Source organism: Micromys minutus, assembly GCF_963924665.1.
Source record: "Micromys minutus genome assembly, chromosome: 33".
NCBI classification, from domain to species: Eukaryota; Metazoa; Chordata; class Mammalia; order Rodentia; family Muridae; genus Micromys; species Micromys minutus.
Genome location: NC_137968.1, coordinates 3,763,361 through 3,784,761, shown reverse-complemented (window position 1 = coordinate 3,784,761; position 21,401 = coordinate 3,763,361). Strand labels below are relative to the sequence as shown.

The following is a 21,401-nucleotide window of genomic DNA, read 5'->3' as shown; positions in this document are numbered from 1 at the left end:
TATCTAGCACGACCATGAGTGTGATTAACTATTAACTTGCATCATTTAATTATCCTAAATAGCAACTCATGAACTAGAACTAATCTTAGTATTTAAAAAAAGAAGATCTATTTTATATGAGTACAATGTCGCTGTCTTCAGACACACCAGAAGAGGGCATCAGATCCCATTACAGAAGGTTGTGAGCCACCATGTGGTTGCTGGGATTTGAACTCAGGACCTCTGGGAGAGCAGTCGGTGCTCTTCAACACAACTTAGTACTTTTTAAATGTTCTATGTAGGTCCAATACCTTATACAAGAGCTGAAACATAATGTACAGTATGTCGTAACAAAAATAATCACACCTTGTCCTGTCCTGTAAAGAAAAATCCCAGAGGCAGGCCCAGCTCCGGCAGAACGTAGTTCACCTTGATAGAGCTGCCGTTGGGGTGAGCTGTGTCCACACATCACCACACTCTCGCTTCTGTTCCTAGGCGATCTACAAAATGGTCTCCTCTGTCATGAAAATGCCTGAAGATGAATCGACCCCAGAGAAGAGGACAGAAAAGATCTTCCGCCAGATGGACACCAATAGAGATGGTAGGGGGCTGAGGGGCTGCTGGTGGAGTCCAGAGTCAGCCACAGGTGATCTGTGAGGGCCGCCTATCCTGACTCTGGGGCTGGTCCAGTCTGAGGGGAAAACTATTTTCTAGACCCTTCTGTCCTCCTCCGAGTGTACCCTCAACTCCTTCCTCAGAATAGCACAGCTCCTCTGAAGCAGAAATACGAGGACCCGAGAGGCATGAGTCAGTATTAGCCTTTCCCAGAAGGCTGCATCCAGTATGTGGATGGGCTTGAACCAAACTATGTCAAAAGGCTTGATGCTCCTCACAAACCCCAACAGCTTTTATCCCAACCTGCCCGAGAGGTCTTATGAGCATGCTTTAAGATGCCCAGTCCAAGGGAAACCCACAAGTACTGGGGAGCAGGTAGAGGGTTGGAGGGGTCAGCGGGTTCCTACTGAGTGGATGGTGCTGTCCCGGGACGAAATGCAACAGACGCACAAGACAAAGTGGTAAGGACAGTTGGATTTCAAACAAAATAGAAAAGTGTGGTGACTCGGTGTGACCACAAATGTGAGGGTAGCCTGGGCTACATAAGGAGCCCTCATCGGTCAAAGAAGTAAACAGATAGGATTTCCGCATGTCAGGCTGCCAAGTAGGATACAGGAGGCCTAAGCAATGGAGAAATAATGACTTCTTTTTGGCATAACTATGTCTGCATGCAATATTTGGGACATATGTATGCTAAGGAGTTGCTCGTCATCCAGCCGAAATTCGGAGTTAATTTAGCATCCTTATTTTGCTTGCCAAATCTTGAAATGCTCTCCAGAAACAGTACCCGGGTTTTCAGTGCCCAGTCATGGCTCGACAGGTCTTTATTATTCATGGGTATGTACATGCATACCTGTGAGTTTACGCACAGCACGTGTGGGCACCCACGGAGGTCACAGAGGGTGTACGGTTCCCGGGAACTGGAGCTACAGGTGGCTGTGATCTACCCAGCATGGGCGCTGAGAATCCAACATGGTCTTCTGTGAGAGGACTAAGTGCTCTTGACCACTGAGCCATCTCTCCAGCCAACTCTATTCTGTGTGTGCTGTTTCGACTTTACGGAGTCTGTTTCCTTCCTTCACATTTACATCTAGGGATCGAATTCCGGTGGTCGGGTTAAGGCAGCACACACTACCCACTGTGCCATCTCACCGGCCCCAGATCCTCACTCTTGATGCCTAGCAAGTCTAGTCAGCAGTGTACAAATGGACCGGGCCTCTTTCTGCACGCACACATGGGATGCCACACCCCCCCCCAATCTTGATTTGTGTGGCACAAGCCAATCTGTTGGCTGTGTTTCTTCTGAACTCACATGGCATCCTCTGACATCCTGTTTCCCCTCAGCAGCCTTGGTCCACAGCAGCTTGTTTTGCAAAGTTTAAACAAACATGGGATTGTTTGAACAGTTCATGGACTGGAGCTCACGTTTGGGTAGTCTGGGGAGCGGAATAGCTTCAAGACCCAACCTCCTCCTTCCGGGGGGGCCTCTCCACTGAGAACGGTTCTAGAGGATCCAAGGGCCACGGCTGGGTTCCCATTCCCAACGGACAGCTGGCTCCCGCTGCCCTGGGCTTTGCTAAAGAAAGATCTGTTTAAATAAAGGAAGCTATGGGGATGGAGGGGGAGGGGTTGGAGGGGGCGGTCCTGGGCGAGCGGGGCGGGGCTGTTGAGCACCCAGGAGACAGATGTGAGGCTCCCGTCCAGTGTCACCAGAAGCAGAGCTGGCTTCCTGTAAAGCCTGCTGCCACCACAGCCCTGTTTTTCATGCTGGTCTCCGCCATGGGAGCCCGCCCCTCCTCCCCTACATAAGGCAAGTCGACACGGGAGTCTGCCAGCGGCAGAGAGTACGTGTTGAGCGCCAAGTGCTCTACCGCTCGTGGTTTCCGGTGCCTGCGCCTTTGAAGGGTTCAAATGGGGCTGCTGCGCCCATGACCCCATTGTCATCCTGAAGCGCCAGCCAGGGTGGCTTGGAAGAGCAGCTAAGGAAATACAGAGGTGGGCAGGCTTCGAGGAGCGTGACAGCCTGGTACTGCCTTTGGAAGAACAAACAGGTCCAAATCCCAGCAAAGGAAAGAGGGCGGAACTAGGTAAAGGAGCCCAGGAATTCTAGTCCCAATTAATCAGTGTATGAGGCACCTTAAGGGGTCACTGTGGGAGTACCAGGAATGCCCCCCACTCCCCGCCGCCATATCTCCACAATGACAGTGACAAAGGATCTTTACTGGAAAACAGTTAAGCAGAGGGAAACTGGGTGTCCGGGGAAAGTGAGCAGGCCCAAGTAAGAGATCTAAAGACAAAAGGAAGCTTGGGCGACATGGTGAGACTCCGTGTCAAAAAAAAAAAAAAAAAAAAAAAAAAAAAAAAAAAAAAGAGGAGGGAGGGGAGGAAGGAAGGAAAGGTGGTTCGGTAAGAGAAAAGACGCCCGGCTTCTCAAGCCACCTGGGTTGAGGGACCCGTGGGTCACCCTCTGTCTAGGCCACACTCCATTCTCCTGGCTTTGGACGAAGATGCTGCCACCTTCAAAAGTTGTTAAAGAACCTAGACTTCTGCTCTGCCCACCCAAGGAGAGGCTTATCTGAGTACACCAACCAGTACGGGGTGGCTGAAGGGCCCTAGGGCATAGCCTTGCCACCCAGATGAGCTAGGGCTTCTCCTTCCTCGGATACCGAATGGGGCCTCCAGGGTAGGCGGCAGAAGGGCCGCTAGGGCAGAGAGTCAGGCTAGGGTGAGCCAACACCTCCCCAAGCCCGGGCTCCTGTCTCGGAAGGGATGTTGAGCGGCCCTGTGCACCGAGCCAGGACCTGGTTAAGAGAAGTGGGCTTCCAGCCACCGGGTCTCGGGGCCTCCCCGGAGGGAAGCCATAGGCGCTCCCGCTGCCCCCCAACAGTGCAGAGGGCCACGGCCGCCACTCATTGGTCCTCTTGCTTTCTAGGAAAACTCTCCCTGGAAGAATTCATCCGAGGGGCCAAAAGCGACCCATCCATCGTGCGCCTCCTGCAGTGCGACCCCAGCAGCGCCGGCCAGTTCTGAGCCCAGCACCCCAAGGACGCCACAGCTTCCTGTGTCTCTCCTGATTAGCTTTTAAACCTACTTCAGTTTTTTTTTTTTTTTTCCGTTTTTTTTGTTTTTGCCAAACAATACTGATGGTGACGCGATCCCCTCTTCAGTCAGATGTGCCCTCCTGTGACACTTTCGCTCCTTGCTTCTTTCATGGTGGACGTAAAGAGCATGCACAGACTTCGTGGTGTTCCCTGGTGGATGATTTTTTTTTTAATCATTTTTTTCCCTTTGATTCTGACGTCTCTATCTTAAAACCCAAGGCTTGAGGGGCAAGAGAAGGGAAGTACATTCAGCCCAGAGAGCCTTCTGCAAGCTTTGAGGGGCTCTGTTTGAAATACAGAACTCCTAACCTGGGTCTGTGGTCACACATGCCCGGGAGCTATAGCGGACACCTGGGGCTAAGTTCTCCAAGAACAGGTTGCCCTCTGGGGTAAAGGAGCTGGGACATTCCCCCCAGAGGCCCACTCCTTTCCACCCCAGCAGGCTGTAATTTCTAAGCTGTGAACTTATCAAGGGAAATTAACAGAGATGGGAAAAGACAGCTCAGCTGTTTAGGTTTTTTTTTTTTTTTTTCTCCCGCAGGTTTACATGAGTTGAGCTAACATGAGTTTCTTTTTAAAAAATCAAACACACATTCACACACGAGACCATTTTGCTGCCTAGTTGTGATTTGTCAAAAGACTGCTGTATATAAAACATTGGGTATTGCAGACCAAACTAAGTGTTTTTGCCTTGTAAATGCATGTTCAGCGAGCGCTAATACAATCTTACTGCGGAAGACTGTTTTAGTAGCTTATTGTGAAGCCAACCACAATGAATGTCAGTGTCATTTTAAAGTCATAGCTGTCTTTGCACAAGTGTACCAGTTAAGTACATTTTATATACTCCATAAAAATCACAAAAGAATGAAAAGAATGGTCACGGGGGCCTGGCTTCGTTTTCAGACGGCGTCAAGGTGGCTGAAGGACACGAAGCTGGCTTTCCAGGCGGCTAGTCCGTGGGCGCAACACTGGGAGCTCCAACGTGACCAAGTCGCCAAGGCCTGCACGCCGCAGCGAACTCTAGGAAAGCGCCACTTGCCTAAGCGGATTAATGTTCTACAGACACGGAGACCTCCTAGCGGCTTAACCCACATCCTCGGTGGGGGAGTCACCGCTAGAATGTTCATTTCTCCTGCCCCCAGGTACCCTTCAAGTAGGTGTGGGATAGCCAGGCAGTTCACCCATTGCAAGAGCCAGCAAAGGGACCGGCAGCGTCCGAGGCTGGCCACGGGGACCGCCAGCTCCTCCTCGCCGTGTTCTTTGGAAGCAGCGGGCTGCTCGCCTCATGCGCATGTCTTTGAAATGAGGGCTGGAAATAAAACTCCTGGCCACGGGCAAGCCAAAGCCTGGCAAACAGCTCTCGGAATGTTGGTGGCAAACCCTAAGGGGAGGCAGGAAGGTCTCTGTCTGGCAGCAGCCAAACCATGTCCTGTAGAACCACAAAAAGATAAACAAAACCGGAAGGAAAGGTTCCTGCCAGCCCGCAGGTCCGTGACACTCTTAACTGGCAGAACTTTAAACTTGAACGGTGGATGAAAATGAATCACTTAGGGGGCTGAAATTTCGAGACCTAGATTTTGTGATTTTAATTTTTCCTAGTGTCATTTCCTTACATTTTGTACTAAGGCTAGCCAACTCCCGTGGACCAAATGGTAAAGTCTATTTTTGCAAAGAATTGACTCAAACGGTTGAGTATAAACTTGTGAAGGGAACCAACATGCGGGTGTTTTCTAGGTACACTCATCTACTTGGGCTCTGCCTCCGGTTGAGCCAGACCCTGTTTCCTAGAACCTAAGAGTTGGGTGGGAGTGAGGGGATTCAGAAATGAGCCAGATGCAAAGGTTACGAACCCTGTGGTCCCCAGAAGGCCCTGGTGACCCACAGACCCAACAGACCTGTTTTCTCCTCCTCTCCACCTTGGCCCAGGAAGGCATTGGATATGTGTAATTTTATGCATGGGCGTTTGACCAAGGGACTTCACAGCATCAGGAGGGCCAAGTGCCTGAAGTCATCGGTCACTCCCGTGGTCTGTGCGGTGATCGGAGACCTCCGGAGGAAGTGGAGCCTGTTTGTTCCGGTAAAGGCAGCTAGCTAGTGCTGCCCATGGGACTGGACTGAACGTCTCCTGGCTTGAAGGGTATTTCAGGATGACTGCCTGTTCATACCTCGCTTAGGATGGAGAAGGGATGCTGTGGGTACCGTCCTGCCCAGCAATACTCCCGGGGGACTTTCTACAGATGACTTTAATAATATGTGTGTCATACCGTGTGGCGTGGTCCCGTATCGGTTGATTGTGTAGCTCTTGCCTGGCATTAAAGCATGTTTATTATTTAATATCATTGTCTAGAATTCGAGATTTTCTTACTAAACTGCCTCCAGCAGACTCTGTGGTGGGGAGGTTCCAGGTTGGGGGGGGGGTTCTGAAGCATCTTTGGTCCATGTATGTCTTCCCTACTTTCTTCCCAGCTGGGCCTTCTCTCCCTCTCACCTCCTCTCCTTCCCTAAACATGAAGCAAAAAAGAAAACTGCTCCTGGTAGGATCTAGGAAAGCCTAAAGAAAGCAATATAGTTGGGTGGCGGTGGTGCACGCCTTTAATGCCAGCACTAGAGAGGCAGAGGCAGACGGGTCTCCATCTGTTCAAGGCCAGCCTAGTCTACAGAGCAAGTTTTAGAACAGCCAAGAATATACAAAGAAACCCTTGTCTCGAACAAAGAAAAACAAGCAGAAAGCAGTATACCCCTCTTCCTCCCAGAGCGGAAGGGTTAGTGAAAGAGGTAAAAGACAAGACCCTGCTCCAAAGCCCCTGCATCTCGGCATAAAGCTGTTCCCATTCCACCATCATCTGACTGCAGCCCCAAAGGCTATGAAAGGCTATGCTGTCTTGCTCCCCAGATTAGATGCTACAACAGGCCTCTCAGAGGCCAGCTAGACCTTTGAGATGATGGGGAGGCTTCTTCTATGCACATAGGTAGTCAGTCTCTCTGTACAAGTAATGTCTGAAACGCGTCAAGTCATCCATGATGCGGATGGTGGGAAGATGGCCGGAGTCCCTAAAGAGCCATTTCCCCACATTCCTAACTTACGCATATCTGCTGCCTGGAATCTTTTCTACCAGGTGTTAATGTGATGCACGGCCCCAGACGCCCCTAGGATGCAAACACTGTGACCGTCAGGAGCTCCCACACCATGTGAGCACCAGACCAAACATGCATTAACCGCACGGGTTTTCCAGGGAATAGCTGGTATTAATCTCAGTATCTCTGAAAGAAATAGTGAAAACATTTCAAAGCGCAGTGCAGCTGGACTCGCCAACCCCGACCGGAAGTCAAATACTCACCATCATGCACCAGGGTGGGCCCGTGGGGAGTAGGAGTGGGGGTTGGGGATAGGAGAGACTACAGCCCCGCCCCTCGCTGAGGAGCCACTGCGGTAACAGAGCCGAGGAGACGAGAGACATTTTCTTCAGTGGTGTAACTTGGTGTGAAAGTGGGATTAAGGTGACCCGTGCTCCTCTAAATAACACGCTCTAAACGTCACTGAGCTCCCCCCCCCACCACGGGAGACATATGGAAGAACTGGGCTGGCTGTGGAAAGTAAAGGGGGTCAGCAGGAAGGAGGTCAAGACAGAGTAACCAGGGATGAACATGACCAATTTATACATGTATGCAAATACCTTAAAGAGATTGGTACATGCTAATAAAAATCCTCACCATCCCCAGGAAGACAGGCAAACGGCCCCGCGCACACACACACACCAGTCAGCGTAAGTGTGGCAGGCTTGGAAGTGTGTGTGTGACTTAGAGGAGCACTGCATGCAGAAAAGTCAGCCGGGGAGGGGGCGGGGGGAACCCCTGACTCTATCAGTTGTAAACGTCTGTCCCGCATTGAACACCACGGTAAATACTTCACCTCTTACCTACGGCAAATCGCAAACACTCTTTCCCAAGTGGTTAGTGGTGGGTATTTGATGCCCATGAGCACGGGGTGATGTTCACCAGCGGTGCCTTTTTTTTTTTTCACCTTTTTTTCTCTTCTGCTTCTGGCTCACCAGAGCCCCACTATCTTCCCGCTCTTCCCAGTTCTAACCGTGTACCCATTTAGAGGAGTCTGGAGAGACACGGAGCTGGAGAACCTTTGGGGACAGATGGGAGTTCGGCACCGAGGAGCTCCCCAAGTTCACGGGGCACATTTCACACTAATGTCCACAAGCACAGGGAATGGTGTGGTGACCCCCCACACCCCCCAAACCACCCAATCAGGCGGGTGTGAACAACAATCAGACCTGAGGAAGGCGGATTAAAAAAAAAAACAAAAACAAAAACAAAAAAAAGCTCGCTGCCCATTTCCAATCCCATGAAGTTTCCATAATAAACACCCCACCCGAGGCCTGTTCCTCCTTACCTTGGGTGTGAGCAGAAAGCAGGGATCTCCTGGGCTCGCAGTCAGCCAGGGTCCGAGTGCTGGGTTTGGAGTCGGGGAGGGGGGGGCGCTGTAAAGAGCCAGCTGCCGGGATGGATGCTCTTGGGGGACCACTGCAGCTAGAGCAGTGTGCCTGGTTCCCATGGTTCCCAGACTCCCAGGACAGCCTCGTACAGAGGTGTGAGTTTGGGGGTCAGAGAATGTGGAGCTGGAACTGAGGGATGAGCTGTGTGGCTTCAGGCTCTGGGCAGAGGTTGGCACGGTTCTGGCGTGGCAGGAAAAGGAGAGTGAACAGAACCCACCTGAGTCAAAGGCAACTGACAGAACCACGCTGGAGGCTTCCCGCTGACCTTTGACCTCTCATCCCGTACAAGCCTAGTGTAAGATTATTGGGGGTGAGGTAGGGAGCAAGTCTGTGTTCCATTGCAAGCAGGGCCTGGGGGTCAGGAGCAGCCCAGACCCCACCCACAGTCTTCTTGGGGGGTGGGGGGGGACAGAGAACAGCAGCTGTCAACCACCCAGAAAGCCCCAGACACAGCTGTTGGACTCATGTTGTGAATATTTATTTTTTTCTTCTTAAAAATGTACAAAAAATAAAATAACATATTTATAGTTTATAGATTCCCCCTCTCCCATTTACAAAACCATTAAGTTACATTTACTTTTTTTTTTTTATGTGGGAGCAGATTATACACACAAGTCTCCCCTCCTTGTCACTCAGAAAGGGCCATTCTTAGAATTTGGCACAAACCCTCTTTTCCTATTCCATTTTTGTGACTATTAAAACATGAAGGAAAATGTTTTCATTCATTTCAAACTTCCTAGGTTACTGTGTCGGGGCGTCTTTTAGGAACCAATTTCAAGGTGACAGCCCACTGTGCGTTTTTCTATTGGCTCCAATTTCTAAACACCGAGGAGGTTTCAACAGCGTGGAGACATGGAACGGAATACCTGTCCCCCATCTTTTGTGGATTACTGCAAACTAGAAGTTCTCTGGGTGAGATTAGTTCGGGACAAGGCAAGCTTGTCCGTCTTTCTGGAGTGTTTCTGTTCAGGAAGTGAGGCTCAGCAGAGCTCGGCCAACACCACGAGGAATGAGATGAGACGCACGGGAATCCGCCAGCGGACGCTCCCAGACCCGACGCTGGGCCGCTCCCGGTGCCTTCCCACCCCTGGCTCTGACAGTTGCTATCTCAAGGACTGTAGGGACAAAGGGAAAGCTGGTTCTGGCCTGTCTTCGGCCCCAGAGACACTAGAGAAAAGAGCTGTCGGGCTGCTTTGGGACCCTGAGCCCAGACCGTGTTTGCAGCTAACCCCAAGTGCTGTAGCACGGGAAGCATGTAGAGCAGTTTGTCGTCTTAGATCAGAGACGCACTAGTGCCCTGGAGGGTCCCCAGGCTGCTGGTTTTAGGAAATGGCATTTGGAGTGAGGGGCAGGAACAGAGCTGAACCCAGGACAGCAAAAGGAGGAAAAGGAGTCCAGCGGGCTCTCGAAAAGGTGCCCCTGCTGTCCTTTAGTATCCTCTTAGTTAAGGCACCTACTCTCCATCCCGTTCCGTTCCATTTCTCTGTGGCTCTGAAGAGCCATAGCTGGGCTAAGTCGGCCTCAGCTGCTCTGGGCCCTGGGTGCAGGGAGAGCGGGAAGGCAGGGCCTGGAGAACAGAGCCTCCAGGTAAGACGTCAAAGTGCTTCAGGACAAATTTAGACCTTCCCACAGAAGCGGTTCCATTATCCAGGCCTTGGGGTGGGGTGTGTCTGGCTATCCAAACTAGTGCTCTGCCCACAGGGGGGCATACCAATCCTTAACCCTAAGGGAGCTACTGACCGGTTCTCTCAGAGAGAACAGGGCCCACGACCGGGCACGCTTTCATGACTGTTGGGGTAAGCCGTTTTCTCTTGACCTTCCATGGGCGAGAAGATGGAACAGCCTCAGTTCTCCAGAGCACCCCCCAGAGTTGGTTTCAGAAGTGGAAGGGCTCCCACGCTTTCCACAGCCAGTGTGGACAGCCTCACTTGCTCCCATCAGAAGCAAGGCGAAGCACTGTCCGCTGCCCACAGCCCGGCAGAGCTGCTGGCTCAGCGGGAATCTTAAAAGGGCCACTTGAGATGAAGGACATGCTTGTAAACGTTGAGGCACCACAGTGTCCAGGATCCCCAAGTCGGCCAAGCAGTTCTGCAGCAGGTCCCCGAGACAGGGCCCCAGTACAGAGGCTTTGCACAGGGTTCAAGAGACGTCCCATAAGCTCAAAGGAGGAGCTCAGACAGCGTATCACCATAAAATAAGACGAGATGGCCTCTGGGAAAGTTTGAGGAGAGAGGGCTCTGCGGAAACAAGTCCTCAGGCATGGCCGGGTGGGGAGTCCACCCTGGCTGTCACCATGACATCCCGAAGGCCACTGTCCCAACCTCCTCTTGGCTAGAGCAGCATGCTCTGAATCTCCAGGCCAATGGCAGTAAACATGCCCACACACCACAGGTAAAATATATTACTGCAGTATTATGTACAGATTATGTACACAGCCACCAGGCAGACTCTTGCATTCCTTACTGACACGGCCCAGTGGCGATTTGCTGAGATTCCCCTGGAGGTACTGATCAAATGGACCTTCCTCGGAGCAATCTCAGGGCTTGGGGCCAGTAAACTGAAGTCCTTCTTACCCCATCCACGAAGACCACACCAGGAAGCAGCGTATCGGGTCCGTCCACTCAAGGAACGTGGGGAGGTAAGGAAAAGGTCCCCAGGTTTGCCACTGCCCTCAAAGGGGAGACTCTGAAGGTCTCACATGGAGCTATGAGTAACTTGCAGAGTCCTGGAGGGCTCTTGGGGTAAAAATGGGCAATAAATAAGGGCCTCCCAGGCTCGAAGGAGTTCGCTGAGGGCTTGGGCTGTACAGAGAGCAATTGGAAGAGTCGAAGGAAGTCTGTCACTGGACCCTGGGCCCCGCCCCCTTCCCAGCAGTTCTGTAACAGTCTTGTGAGGTGGTGAGGTGGGTATCCAGGTTCTGGGGCGGCAGATCCCATCTCTCCCAGGAAGGCGTGCACCGGAAGCTCTGTGGAGGGACCTCAGATCTCCATCAGCGTGACCTTGAAGCCGTCCACCGTGCTCTCCATGTTGAGAATGAAGGTGTCCTCGTTTGAATAGTGCTCAACGATGTTGTCATCCATGTTGACCAGGATGCTGCCGATGGGGTAAGACACAAAGTCAGTGAGCAGAGAGCTCAGCGCGCACCCACTGCCTCTCCAACAAGGGCTCAAGCCTGAAGCTCCGTCAGCCACCGGATGGAGACTCAGGAAGCCTGGGAACCCCAGGTCTATTTTATTTATGAAAAGGGTCCAGAAGAGCTTAAAGGCACCGACTCTGGCAGAGGAGGCTTTAGAAAGGCCTTGGAGGGGCAGAGGTGAGTGAGGCTTGCGAGCCTTCAGGCCACAGACCGCCCACACCCCTTCCATCCCCCCTCCCTGGAATCTGAGCTGGTTAGTGAGACAGGGCAGAATGCTCCAGCAGGCCCTGGGCTTCATTCTCTCATCAGTAACTGACAGATTAGTGAGAGAAAAGAGATGAAGTTCTGAGCATGGAACCCAGCACCACCTGACCACCCAACCAGGAAGGGCTGCTTGTTCTCAGCAATGTGGGCAAGCAGGTCCGAGGATTTCACTATTAATGGAATAATGAAATCTTGCAGTAATTTTCTTTGACCCTAATTAATTTTTGTCCCTGCTATTATCACCCAGAAACCAATGTGAAGAACCCCATGTGGCTCTTTAACCTCCTTTTCCCCAGTGTCCCCGCCACGTCTAGACCACTCCAACCTACTTACAACACTTGCTGTCACTAGATGAAAGCACCTCAGGTTACACCCCAGAGAGGCACTGAAGGTTGTTAACTAGCATCTCGGGCCACGAACATCACAAAAAATAAAGCCGTCTAAGAATGCACCTTGCAGACATGGTAGTTGGCTAAGCCGAGCTGCTTTCTTACCCCTTTTTGCTCTTCTTATAAAGCTTTGTGATTTTCTCCACCGGCAGCCCATACTTCTCAGACAGCTGAAAATAAACAACAGGGGACCAGGTCAGCAGAGAACAGGGACACAGGGAGAAGCACGTTCCTCTCAGCCAACTCTGCCTACTGAGAACATCGGAACATTTCATTTAGGGCAAACAAAAGCCTGGGTTTTCCAAGATAGTTCAGGCCGAGCCACTGGCTTTCTAGATCAGCAAGTGAAAGGGGCCCCAAGTCAGTTGGCAACGGAAAGGGTCGCAACCCAACTAACTCTGCCTCTGCCTCTCTGTAGCCTCACATCCCTCTGCCCTTCGCAGAAACGGGAACGGCAGCTCGTGCCATGAGCTCACAGACTGTGCCAGTGTCCGAGTCTGTACCTGATACCACCCTTCCCTGCTTACTCAGCAAAACAAGCTTGGTAACAGTGGCGTTTCTGATAGCGCTTTTAAAAGCTCCCAATCACAGTGTCGTATTAAACGGGCAGCCATACATCAGAAAGGATCTCAAGGGAGCCAGGCGTAGCAGTACACGCTGGGGGTCCCAGCACTGAGGTGGGGGGCGAGGGGGGGGCTGTGAGCCTGACATCAGCTAAAGTTCGGTTTTCCAGGGAGACATGAAACTGCACACAGGCTAACATTAATGACAATGTGCAATTCTAGAATATCAGTATATCAAGTGTACAGACACAACAGATGTGAGCAAACTGCTCTGTGAAAACCCAACGGGGAACCGGGCAGGAGAGAAAACACTATAACCCAGCATTGCCAGAATAAAAATATAATCAGGCGATAAGTGTGTGAAAACTGTACTGCCCTTTTATTTAAAGTTCTTCAAATGAAAGCAAGGAAGACAGTACTTTTAACTTAACTATCAAAATGCAAATGAGGAGCAAGAGAGATGGCTCAGCAGGTTAAAATGCATTTTCTGGGTGAGGCTCCCAGCTCCGAGGGCTCTGGCGCCCTCTTCTGGCCTCCCCAAGTACCTGCACACACATGGCAGACACAATGACACATTAAAAAGAAACCTAAAACAAAACAAAGTCGTGATCGAACATTGGTGCGAGCATCAGGTTCTGTGGATGGGATAGCGACCCTCAGCCTCCTGGAAAGGAAGTTTGGCAGAAGCAAAGCTTCTAGAAGCGTATACACTCCACGTCTAGCAGTCTGACAACTGTTCTTAACACACACACACACACACACACACACACACATCTATTAAGTTTCTTGATACTTTCTTTACATCTGAAAATATGGGAGGCTGATACCAACTTACACCTTTAAAATCTTTTGCATATTAGATGGGAGAAACCAGGTGAATATTTGTCCACATAGTACAATCTTGTCTGCATTTTCAACCTTTACACATGCTTAAACATACAGAAAATATGTAGCTGGCAAACTGACTTTTTAATGGCCCCCACTGATAACGGGCCGGGCCGAGCTCCTTTCGCTCTGTAGAATTCTGCACTGCTTACTTTAACCACCCGCTGTTTCTCTGAGTACAAAGGGGCAAGAGCTGAGCCGGGCTCGGGGAAGATGGACCCCAATACGCACCATGGGCCTCTCTTCACAACCACTAGTGTTCCACGGGCAGCTGAAGCAGGTGAGGCTGGGACCAGACTTAGATCCTGAGAAACGTCTGCTCCATAGAATCCTAGCTCCTCCCTCAGCAGGGGTCCCGAGGAGGCTTCCCCACAGCCACGATAAGCCCCAATGAACAAAGGTGCTTGTTTGCTTGTTTTAAGAGCAAGGACACACTTCTTGGCTAGTGAAAGGGCTCAGTAGATAAAGGCCAACCAGAGTCCAACCCTCAGAAAGCACAGGGCGGAAGGCGAGAACTTGGGCTCTGGCAAGATGCCATCCCCCCTACACAGCAAGGTCTGAAGGTAGCCTGGGATGCGTGAGCCCCAGAAAAAGAAGGAAGGAGGGAGGAAGGGAGGGGTCCAAGGTTAACTAGTCCTGCCCCTTGGGCCCTGAACTGAATTCAGTTCCCGCTGAAGTGATGAGGTTCTCAAGAGTGACCTCACTTCCTCACTCATTCCTTGTTCCAGAACCACGCAGTTCAGGACTGGTCCTCAGGAACTACAGAGCAGCCTGCTGCTCATTATGTCTTGACTTATTCCCTCGGTACGTCTGGCCACACTTCTCTCTTGGGCAGTTGCTCTCCACTGTCCAGAGCATGAACAAATGCATTCTGGCTCATGAATCAGTTGACGTCAGTCAGAACTAGATGACGGGTAGCTTCAGCACCAGCAGTCTCTGCTCTGGGCTGCCATTGAGAGCCGCAGTAGCAATCAGCAGGGGCCCATGAGCAGCCGTCTAGTGAACGGGCACCGTGTGTCTAACGCCTGGACGCATGGAACTCTGCCTTGCTTAGGCTCAGTGAGCTGTGTCTCAGATGAGGAAACTTGGAGCTTCCAGCCATTATGGAACTGACCTAGTAAGAGATGAGACATCCCAGGTAGGCTGGGTCAGATTCTGACTCGGAGCAAGGGGGCTCCATCAGGATCCAGAGGCTACGGAGGTGCCGCCTGCGGGAGGCTGCGTTGGGCTGGCAATTGGGAGCCCTACCTGCGCTGTGTGCTGTTCACTCCCAGGCACGCCCCTTCAAGCGTCACACGTGCCAATCACTGACCCTCCAAGCAGCCTGGCATCCCTTTATGGGATGCTCACAGATTCTGTCTCCTCCTCTTTGTCCACGGTCATAGCACTCCTGAGATCTGAACTCAAGACTGGGCTGATCAATGCTGACCTGCCTCTTGCCCAAATGCCTGTTCCTGATTCTCCTTCCCCCCATTCTTTGTGAGACTCACACTGACTATTCTTTCTGTATGTTAACATGTGGACATCTGTCTACCTAGACTGAAGTTGCCTGAGAGCTTAGGGTGGCTCCGGCATTTTGGGAAGAGCTTGGGAAAAGAGGCACCAATCTTGCCCAACCTCAGTTTCCTTATCTGGTAATGGTGCTGTTTCCATCCCGTGCATATAGAGATGGTGATAATCAAACGCAAAGCCTGCAGCCCTCGGCAAGCATGCACCCTGCAGATGGTAAGTAAGCCAACAAACACCTGTGCCCGGGGATCTGAGGACATAGCTGACACCAAGAGACAAACGCCTCTGACAGGTACTAGCTGCCGGGTGAACTGCTCTGCTTCCCTGGTGAGGGGGTGAGACATGCTGAACAAAAGCAACTTGGGGAGAAAGTTTATTTCTGCTTACACTTCAAACAGGTCTATGGCCAAAAGTCAAGCAGAAAGTAAGGCAGAAGCCATAAAGGCACAGAAACCACCCAGGCACAGAAACACAGAGCTGTTTAAGTGAGCATACGCTGCCCTAGCTAAGAGAGCTACCCCACCCATTGCGTAGTCTGGCTCACAGACTATAGGAAATCTGTGTGGGCTACAGAAACGGCCACCAACCACAAACGGTCCTCTTCTTTCCACATTCCATCACTGCCAATAATCACTTTCTTTAAAGAGAAAGAATTTTTAGAAGACTACTAAAAACCAGAGAGGATGGAGACAGGAAGTGGAGATGCCGAGGGAGAGACGCTGAGGGAAGAAATGCTGAGAGAAACTCTAGCACCTTGTCTGCTAATGCCAAAAACTGTGCTAAAATAAGTAAAAGGCTTTTTCCAAGGCCCTCTATACTCCTGTGCACATATATCCAAGCAACACAAGGCTGACAGGGAATCCGGACAGGGAAGCAGAGTCTTCAGCTAGAGGAGACCCCAGAACTGTTATCTGCTCTGCAGGGGAGTTCACACTACCCTAGAGTGTGACGCTGACACCATGTGGAAATGTGGTAAACAGGGGACTCTATCAGAGCACTTCCTGTCTCAGAAGGAACAGCGGGGCACACAGGGATACAGGGGAGATAGCTTTAGTCTAGGCGTTGTAATTCTGTTGGCTCTAGAGGTCTTCCTTCCTCAACAGCAACAGTGGTTCCTATTCCCAAACTACCAGACACCAGTGGAAGAGAGGCCAGGCCAATTCCATACCCATTCAGGAAATGACTTAGGGGGTGCCTCCGTCAGGGTTTCTCTTCCTGCACAAACATCATGACCAAGAAGCGAGTTGGGGAGGAAAGGGTTTATTCAGCTTACACTTCCACATTGCTGTTCATCACCAAAGGAAGTCAGGACTGGAACCCAAGCAGGTCAGGAAGCAGGAACTGATGCAGAGGCCATGGAGGGATGTCACTTACTGGCTTGCTTCCCCTGGCTTGCTCAGCCTGCTTTCTTATAGAACCCAGGTCTACCAGCCCAGGGATGGCTCCACCCACAATGGGCTGGGCCAGGGATGGCTCCACCCACAATGGGCTGGGCCAGGGATGGCTCCACCTACCATGGGCTGGGCCAGGGATGGCTCCACCCACAATGGGCTGGGTCAGGGTGGCTCCACCCACCATGGGCTGGGCCCTTCCCCCTTGATCAGTAGTTGAGAAAATGCCTTACAGCTGGATGTCATGGAGGCATTTCCTCCACTGAGGCTTCTTTCTCTGTGATAACTCCAGCTTGTGTCAAGCTGACATAAAAGCAGCCAGTAGAGGTGGCATTCCTTAGCTGCACAACACACTGCAGGAACCTAGCCCCATAAGGGATAGAGAGGCCTTGCTCCCACTCCATGGAAACAGCTCTTAGGGAAGAACCAGGGCCAGTTCACGTGAGGACTCACACCAGGTCACGCTTCTCAGACACCAGTGTTGAAGCTTAGAACTTACTATTTTTGGTGATTTCTAGGAATGCCTAGGAATCTGAGGGGAGGTAAAGGGAGTGGGGCCGGAAGCGAAGGCTGTGGTTGGGGCTCTCAATGAGCCCACCTACAGAGGTGCTAAGGTAAGTAAGCCTTACCATGTTCCCACTAGGGGGTGGGGCTGTTTGTGCCCTTATAAAATCGGTTTCCTCTAACAACAGTGACAAGGACAAGCCGGCTCCGGGTGAACAACATTTCTTTCTTACCTAAAGAAACTTCCTTCAGAGGTTTCTATCCTCCATTTATCAGTTTTTATTTTCCTGCAAGACTTTTAATTGTCACCAAAAATAATAAACTCTAAATGACCGCATTCTTCTGAAATTGAGTCTAAACAAAATATGAAGGCCAAAGGTCACAGTGCCATCTTGTGCTGAGGGCTAGCTTTCGGTAGGGCACTGGACAAACTGTGACTCCTGAAGTCCATCCCTCAGGTTCAGGTGTCTTTCTCTGACTCAGGAACTTTGGATGAGACACAGGCAACATTCCCCCCTCCCCCCCACCACACCTCCCCACCACCACACCTCCCCCCACCACACCTCCCCCCCACCACACCTTCCTCCCCCACCACACCTCCCTCCCCCCACCACACCTCCCCCCCCACCACACCTCCCTCCCTGCCACCACACCTCCCTCCCCCCACCACACCTCCCTCCCCCACCTTGGCAGACACTTCACAAGGGCAGGTTACTATCTACTATACAATGTATTTGTGATCCAAAATAACTTTCCATCCTCTTAGACACTGAGCATTTGAGAACCCAGAATCTAAAGAGCACTATGTGTTTTCTGATGCTGGTCCAGACTCAAAACCCTGGTTTACTAAAAACAAACAGACAGACAAACACACACGAAGCCAATGTGACCATTCTGGTGCACTGGGGCCAGGGAGAGCGGCCTGCTGGCGCTGGCTCGGCCAGTTCTCAGATGATTAGCTGTTTCCATTTTAGGAATGAATCGCAGGCTGAGCCATTGCCTAGCTGCTAAGGAACGGAGGTTTCTCGAGCCCAAAGACTATAATATCAACCCCTGAACGGTAGTATTTGCACATTCACATATGCAGGCTCATTTTCACAAACACATATCACCCATACTTATGCAACTATTGTGTGTGTGTGTGTATTAGCAAATAAATCACACACACACACACACACACACACACACACACACACACACTCACACGGTCTGCCTTCTGTAACTTCAGGTCTAACTGACCACAGATTAATAGTATTTTATAAAAGTTGTGTGTTCTACTCAATGTGTACAGATTAGTTTTTGGTCACCATTTCCTAAACAATGCTATTTGCGTAGATTTCACACTCATTAGGCAGTGTAAACTAGGTGCGGTTTAGAGCATTTGGAAGGATATACAGAGATTACACAGAAATATGCCATTTTATATAAGAGTTTGGTACTGTGGAGTGTAATGTTATGCATGTATATTATATGTACATCACACATATATTATAACATCAAACACGTACTGGCGAGTGTAATAAAAAGTCCTAGTCCTCAGAGGACCCACATTTCAGTGATTTCTTACCTAACAGAGACCCAAATAAATTCAGGCTAGAACTACATTAACAAGATCTAATGTTCTTCAGAAGACACTATCTTCATAACAGGCTGAAGTTCTGTGGTCTTCCATGATACCCCTACAGCCCATGAAGGTCCAGTTCATAGCTTACTACCAGCCCACATGGCCTGAGGGCCCTGAAAGGGCTCTTCTTGACCTTTCTTAATAAAACCCTTGAGAAGCAAGCAGGTGGTTTGTGTTGGAACTTTAAGGAAGGAGAGATGAAGCCAGAATTGCCCAAAGACCACCCAGAGTCATGGAGGGAACCTGACCTCATCCTGCAGGTCAAAGGGCACTACCCAGGGCCTTGCCTCTTCAACTATCACCATCTACCAAAACAACCGCAGGTGTGAGGAGATGCCCTTCAAGGTGACCTTTGGTTCCACGGTGGTCCATTTCTGAAACTAGCCAGATGTTATGGAGGGAACAAGAAGACATGGAGGACCAACAGCAGGACGATCCCAGCACAGCCCCTGGTTTTAGATCTGTGCTACCCACCCTGCCGTACACCTGAGAGGCTGGACAAAGGTGGATTCCTGCAAGGCCTGGTGGTGCGTGCCTACAACCCCATAGTCCCAGCGCTCTGGAAGCAAGAACCAAAGTCACCTTAGAGCCTCAGTACAGTCCGCATCCCCAGCAGGGGGGACTAAGCACCGGCCTGAAATAACCTTCGGATATTCCCACCAGCAACCCCTTCATCTGCTCTTGAAAGCCAGGCTGGGGTAGGGGAATGGCCAAAGCTTAGCATCTTACAGGCTTTTGAAGGGTATTTGCTCATCCTTGGACAATTCCAAGGTCATTTAAAAAAAAAAAAAAAAATCTTGGTTCAGCCTTTCATCTCAGCAATTGGGAGGCAGAGGCAAATGGATCTCTAGTTTAAGTTTGGGGCCAATCTAATCTACACAGAGCAAGTTCTAGCATACCCAAGTCTACACAGTCTCAAAAACAACAACGACCACAATAAATCATCACCATCTTGGCTCACCCCTTCAAGGCCTTTTGTACTATCTGGTCCTTCTCAGTATAAAATCAGAGCCTGGTGGTGGTGACAAAAGCCTTTAAACCAGTGTTCGGGAGACAAAGGCGGGGTGGTGGTGGTGTCGAGACACGGGGACAGGAAACACCAATTCCACCTCCTGCTCCCCAGCCCATGGTAACCATTCGCCTGCTCTCTCTCCACAGTCACTGGTGCTGAAACCAACAATAAATGCCATTCTGTGTCTTCCTGACCAAGTTTCGTCTGTCTATACTCCCGAGGAACTGGAAACAGACACCCAAACAAAAACCAGCCCCTGGATGTTTACAGCAGCGCGCTCACAGCAGCGCCCCAAAGGGAAAAGACAGTAAACCCATTCTGGAGCCACCCTGGGAAGCTGCACTGTACTCCCCGGCTGAACGGGGCGGGGCTCCCGGAGTCTACAGGGGCTTGTGACTTACCGCTTCCATCAGGCCCTTCACCGTGGGGGACTTCAGCATTAGAGCGTCGAACACGTCGTCGTTTTCCTTCCTCACATACAAAAGCACTGCAAGGGAAGGGAAGGACCGGAGTGAGCAGAGGCTTGGGACTGTTTCCGGTCACGTGCTTACTGTTTCCGGTCAGGCTGCCGTCACCTGCTTACTGTTTCCGGTCAGGCTGACGCCACCTGCTCTGCCAACAGGCTAATGGCTATAGGGATGTAAATGCTCTGGTGCCTGTATATCCATACTTGAGTCTCTCTGGGTGGACACACGGTCTCTTTATTTGCATCTTTGCTCATTCGGCGAATACCACGGAAGGCTCCCAGGAGCCGCAGGCTGTATATACCAGTTGGAGCATAGAGTTAGTTAACCCCAGTCTCTGCCTTTAGGGAGTCTCTGGTCCACTAGGAGAGGCAGGCAGGCTTGAGAAAGTAATGTAGGGAAAGCAAGAGACAATGCACTCCAGCCAGGTCCTGCCCCGTGAGGTTAGGAAGAATGCCCAGAAGTGGGGGCTCAAGGATCTCTGGATTGTGAAGACCTCAGGAGTGGCCGTCTAGAGAGGAAAGCCACCAGGAAGATAGGGCTGGCAGACAACCTCAGGTGCATGGGACAGTCCAGGAAGAACTTAGGATGTGGAGAATCACAGATCTGAGTCCAGCTCAGCCTCTGCTGTGATTTAATTTCTCCATGCCTGGATCATCTGTGAGACCCACACTAGAAACTACCACATAGGGTTGCCTGCCAGTTCCGTGAAGTAAGGCCCGTGAGGTAGGCTCAGTCCAGGCCCAGCACACAGATAAGGACCCAGTCTTCAATCTACAGACGCCTCCAGAAACTAGTTCCTTCAAGCTGGGCCAAGCTTTTACATTCCTTTCTCTGTGAAAGTTCTGAGCTGGAGAGCGTGCGACTAAGACAGGACGGACGGGGCCGCAGATCCGGAGCCACATAAACGGTATGAATGGACCTCAGGGAAGCAGATGTAGCCCCACAGACATGGCCACCCTAGGCACTGCTTCTCCCGATCACGGTGACCTCCAACTGTCAATCACGCTGGGAGGTCAGGACCAAGCGATGGCCACTGTCACTCAGGTACAATCCTGCAGCCCCAGAGGGATAACTACTCTGTCCTCTAGCAGCAGGCAGAGAGAAGAAAGAGAACAAAGACAAAGCTGAAGCCCCTCATCTGTCCACACTAAGGAAAGCGGCCCAGGACAAAAACCAAACCAAAACCACCGATGAGCCCAGATCTAACAACAGTCCTGCTATTAATCCCGCTACCATCCCCACAGAAGCAGAACTGGAAAATGAAATAAGATAAACCCAAACCCTCCCCCTCCCCCGTTTTCCCCAAAGGCTTCAATCTGTGCTTAAAAAGGCCACATTGATATGGATTCTACCCAAGGTCTTCTTCTGTGCCAGAGAATGTTCAGTTAGAATGTAGGGAAGGGGGGGGGGTAGCAGGGAAGGAGGGATATTTAAATATTTAAAAAAAAGAAGAAGTG

The 21,401-nt window shown here is 51.0% G+C and overlaps 2 protein-coding genes across 2 annotated transcripts in view; one reads left to right on the top strand and one right to left on the bottom strand.

Moving 5' to 3' along the window:
• Window positions 1-3,647, top strand: part of NCALD (neurocalcin delta) — an 85,155-nt gene extending 81,508 nt beyond the window's left edge. The window contains exons 3-4 of the mRNA XM_080909501.1: window positions 475-580; window positions 3,527-3,647. Coding sequence (XP_080765627.1) covers window positions 475-580; window positions 3,527-3,624 — 204 coding nt within the window. The 3' untranslated portion in view covers window positions 3,625-3,647. The remainder of the gene's footprint in view (window positions 1-474; window positions 581-3,526) is intronic.
• A 7,531-nt stretch (window positions 3,648-11,178) lies between these two features.
• Window positions 11,179-21,401, bottom strand: part of GRHL2 (grainyhead like transcription factor 2) — a gene marked incomplete at both ends in the record, with an annotated part of 84,153 nt that continues 73,930 nt past the window's right edge. The window contains 3 exons of the mRNA XM_080909483.1: window positions 11,179-11,293; window positions 12,095-12,159; window positions 19,879-19,964. Coding sequence (XP_080765609.1) covers window positions 11,179-11,293; window positions 12,095-12,159; window positions 19,879-19,964 — 266 coding nt within the window. The remainder of the gene's footprint in view (window positions 11,294-12,094; window positions 12,160-19,878; window positions 19,965-21,401) is intronic.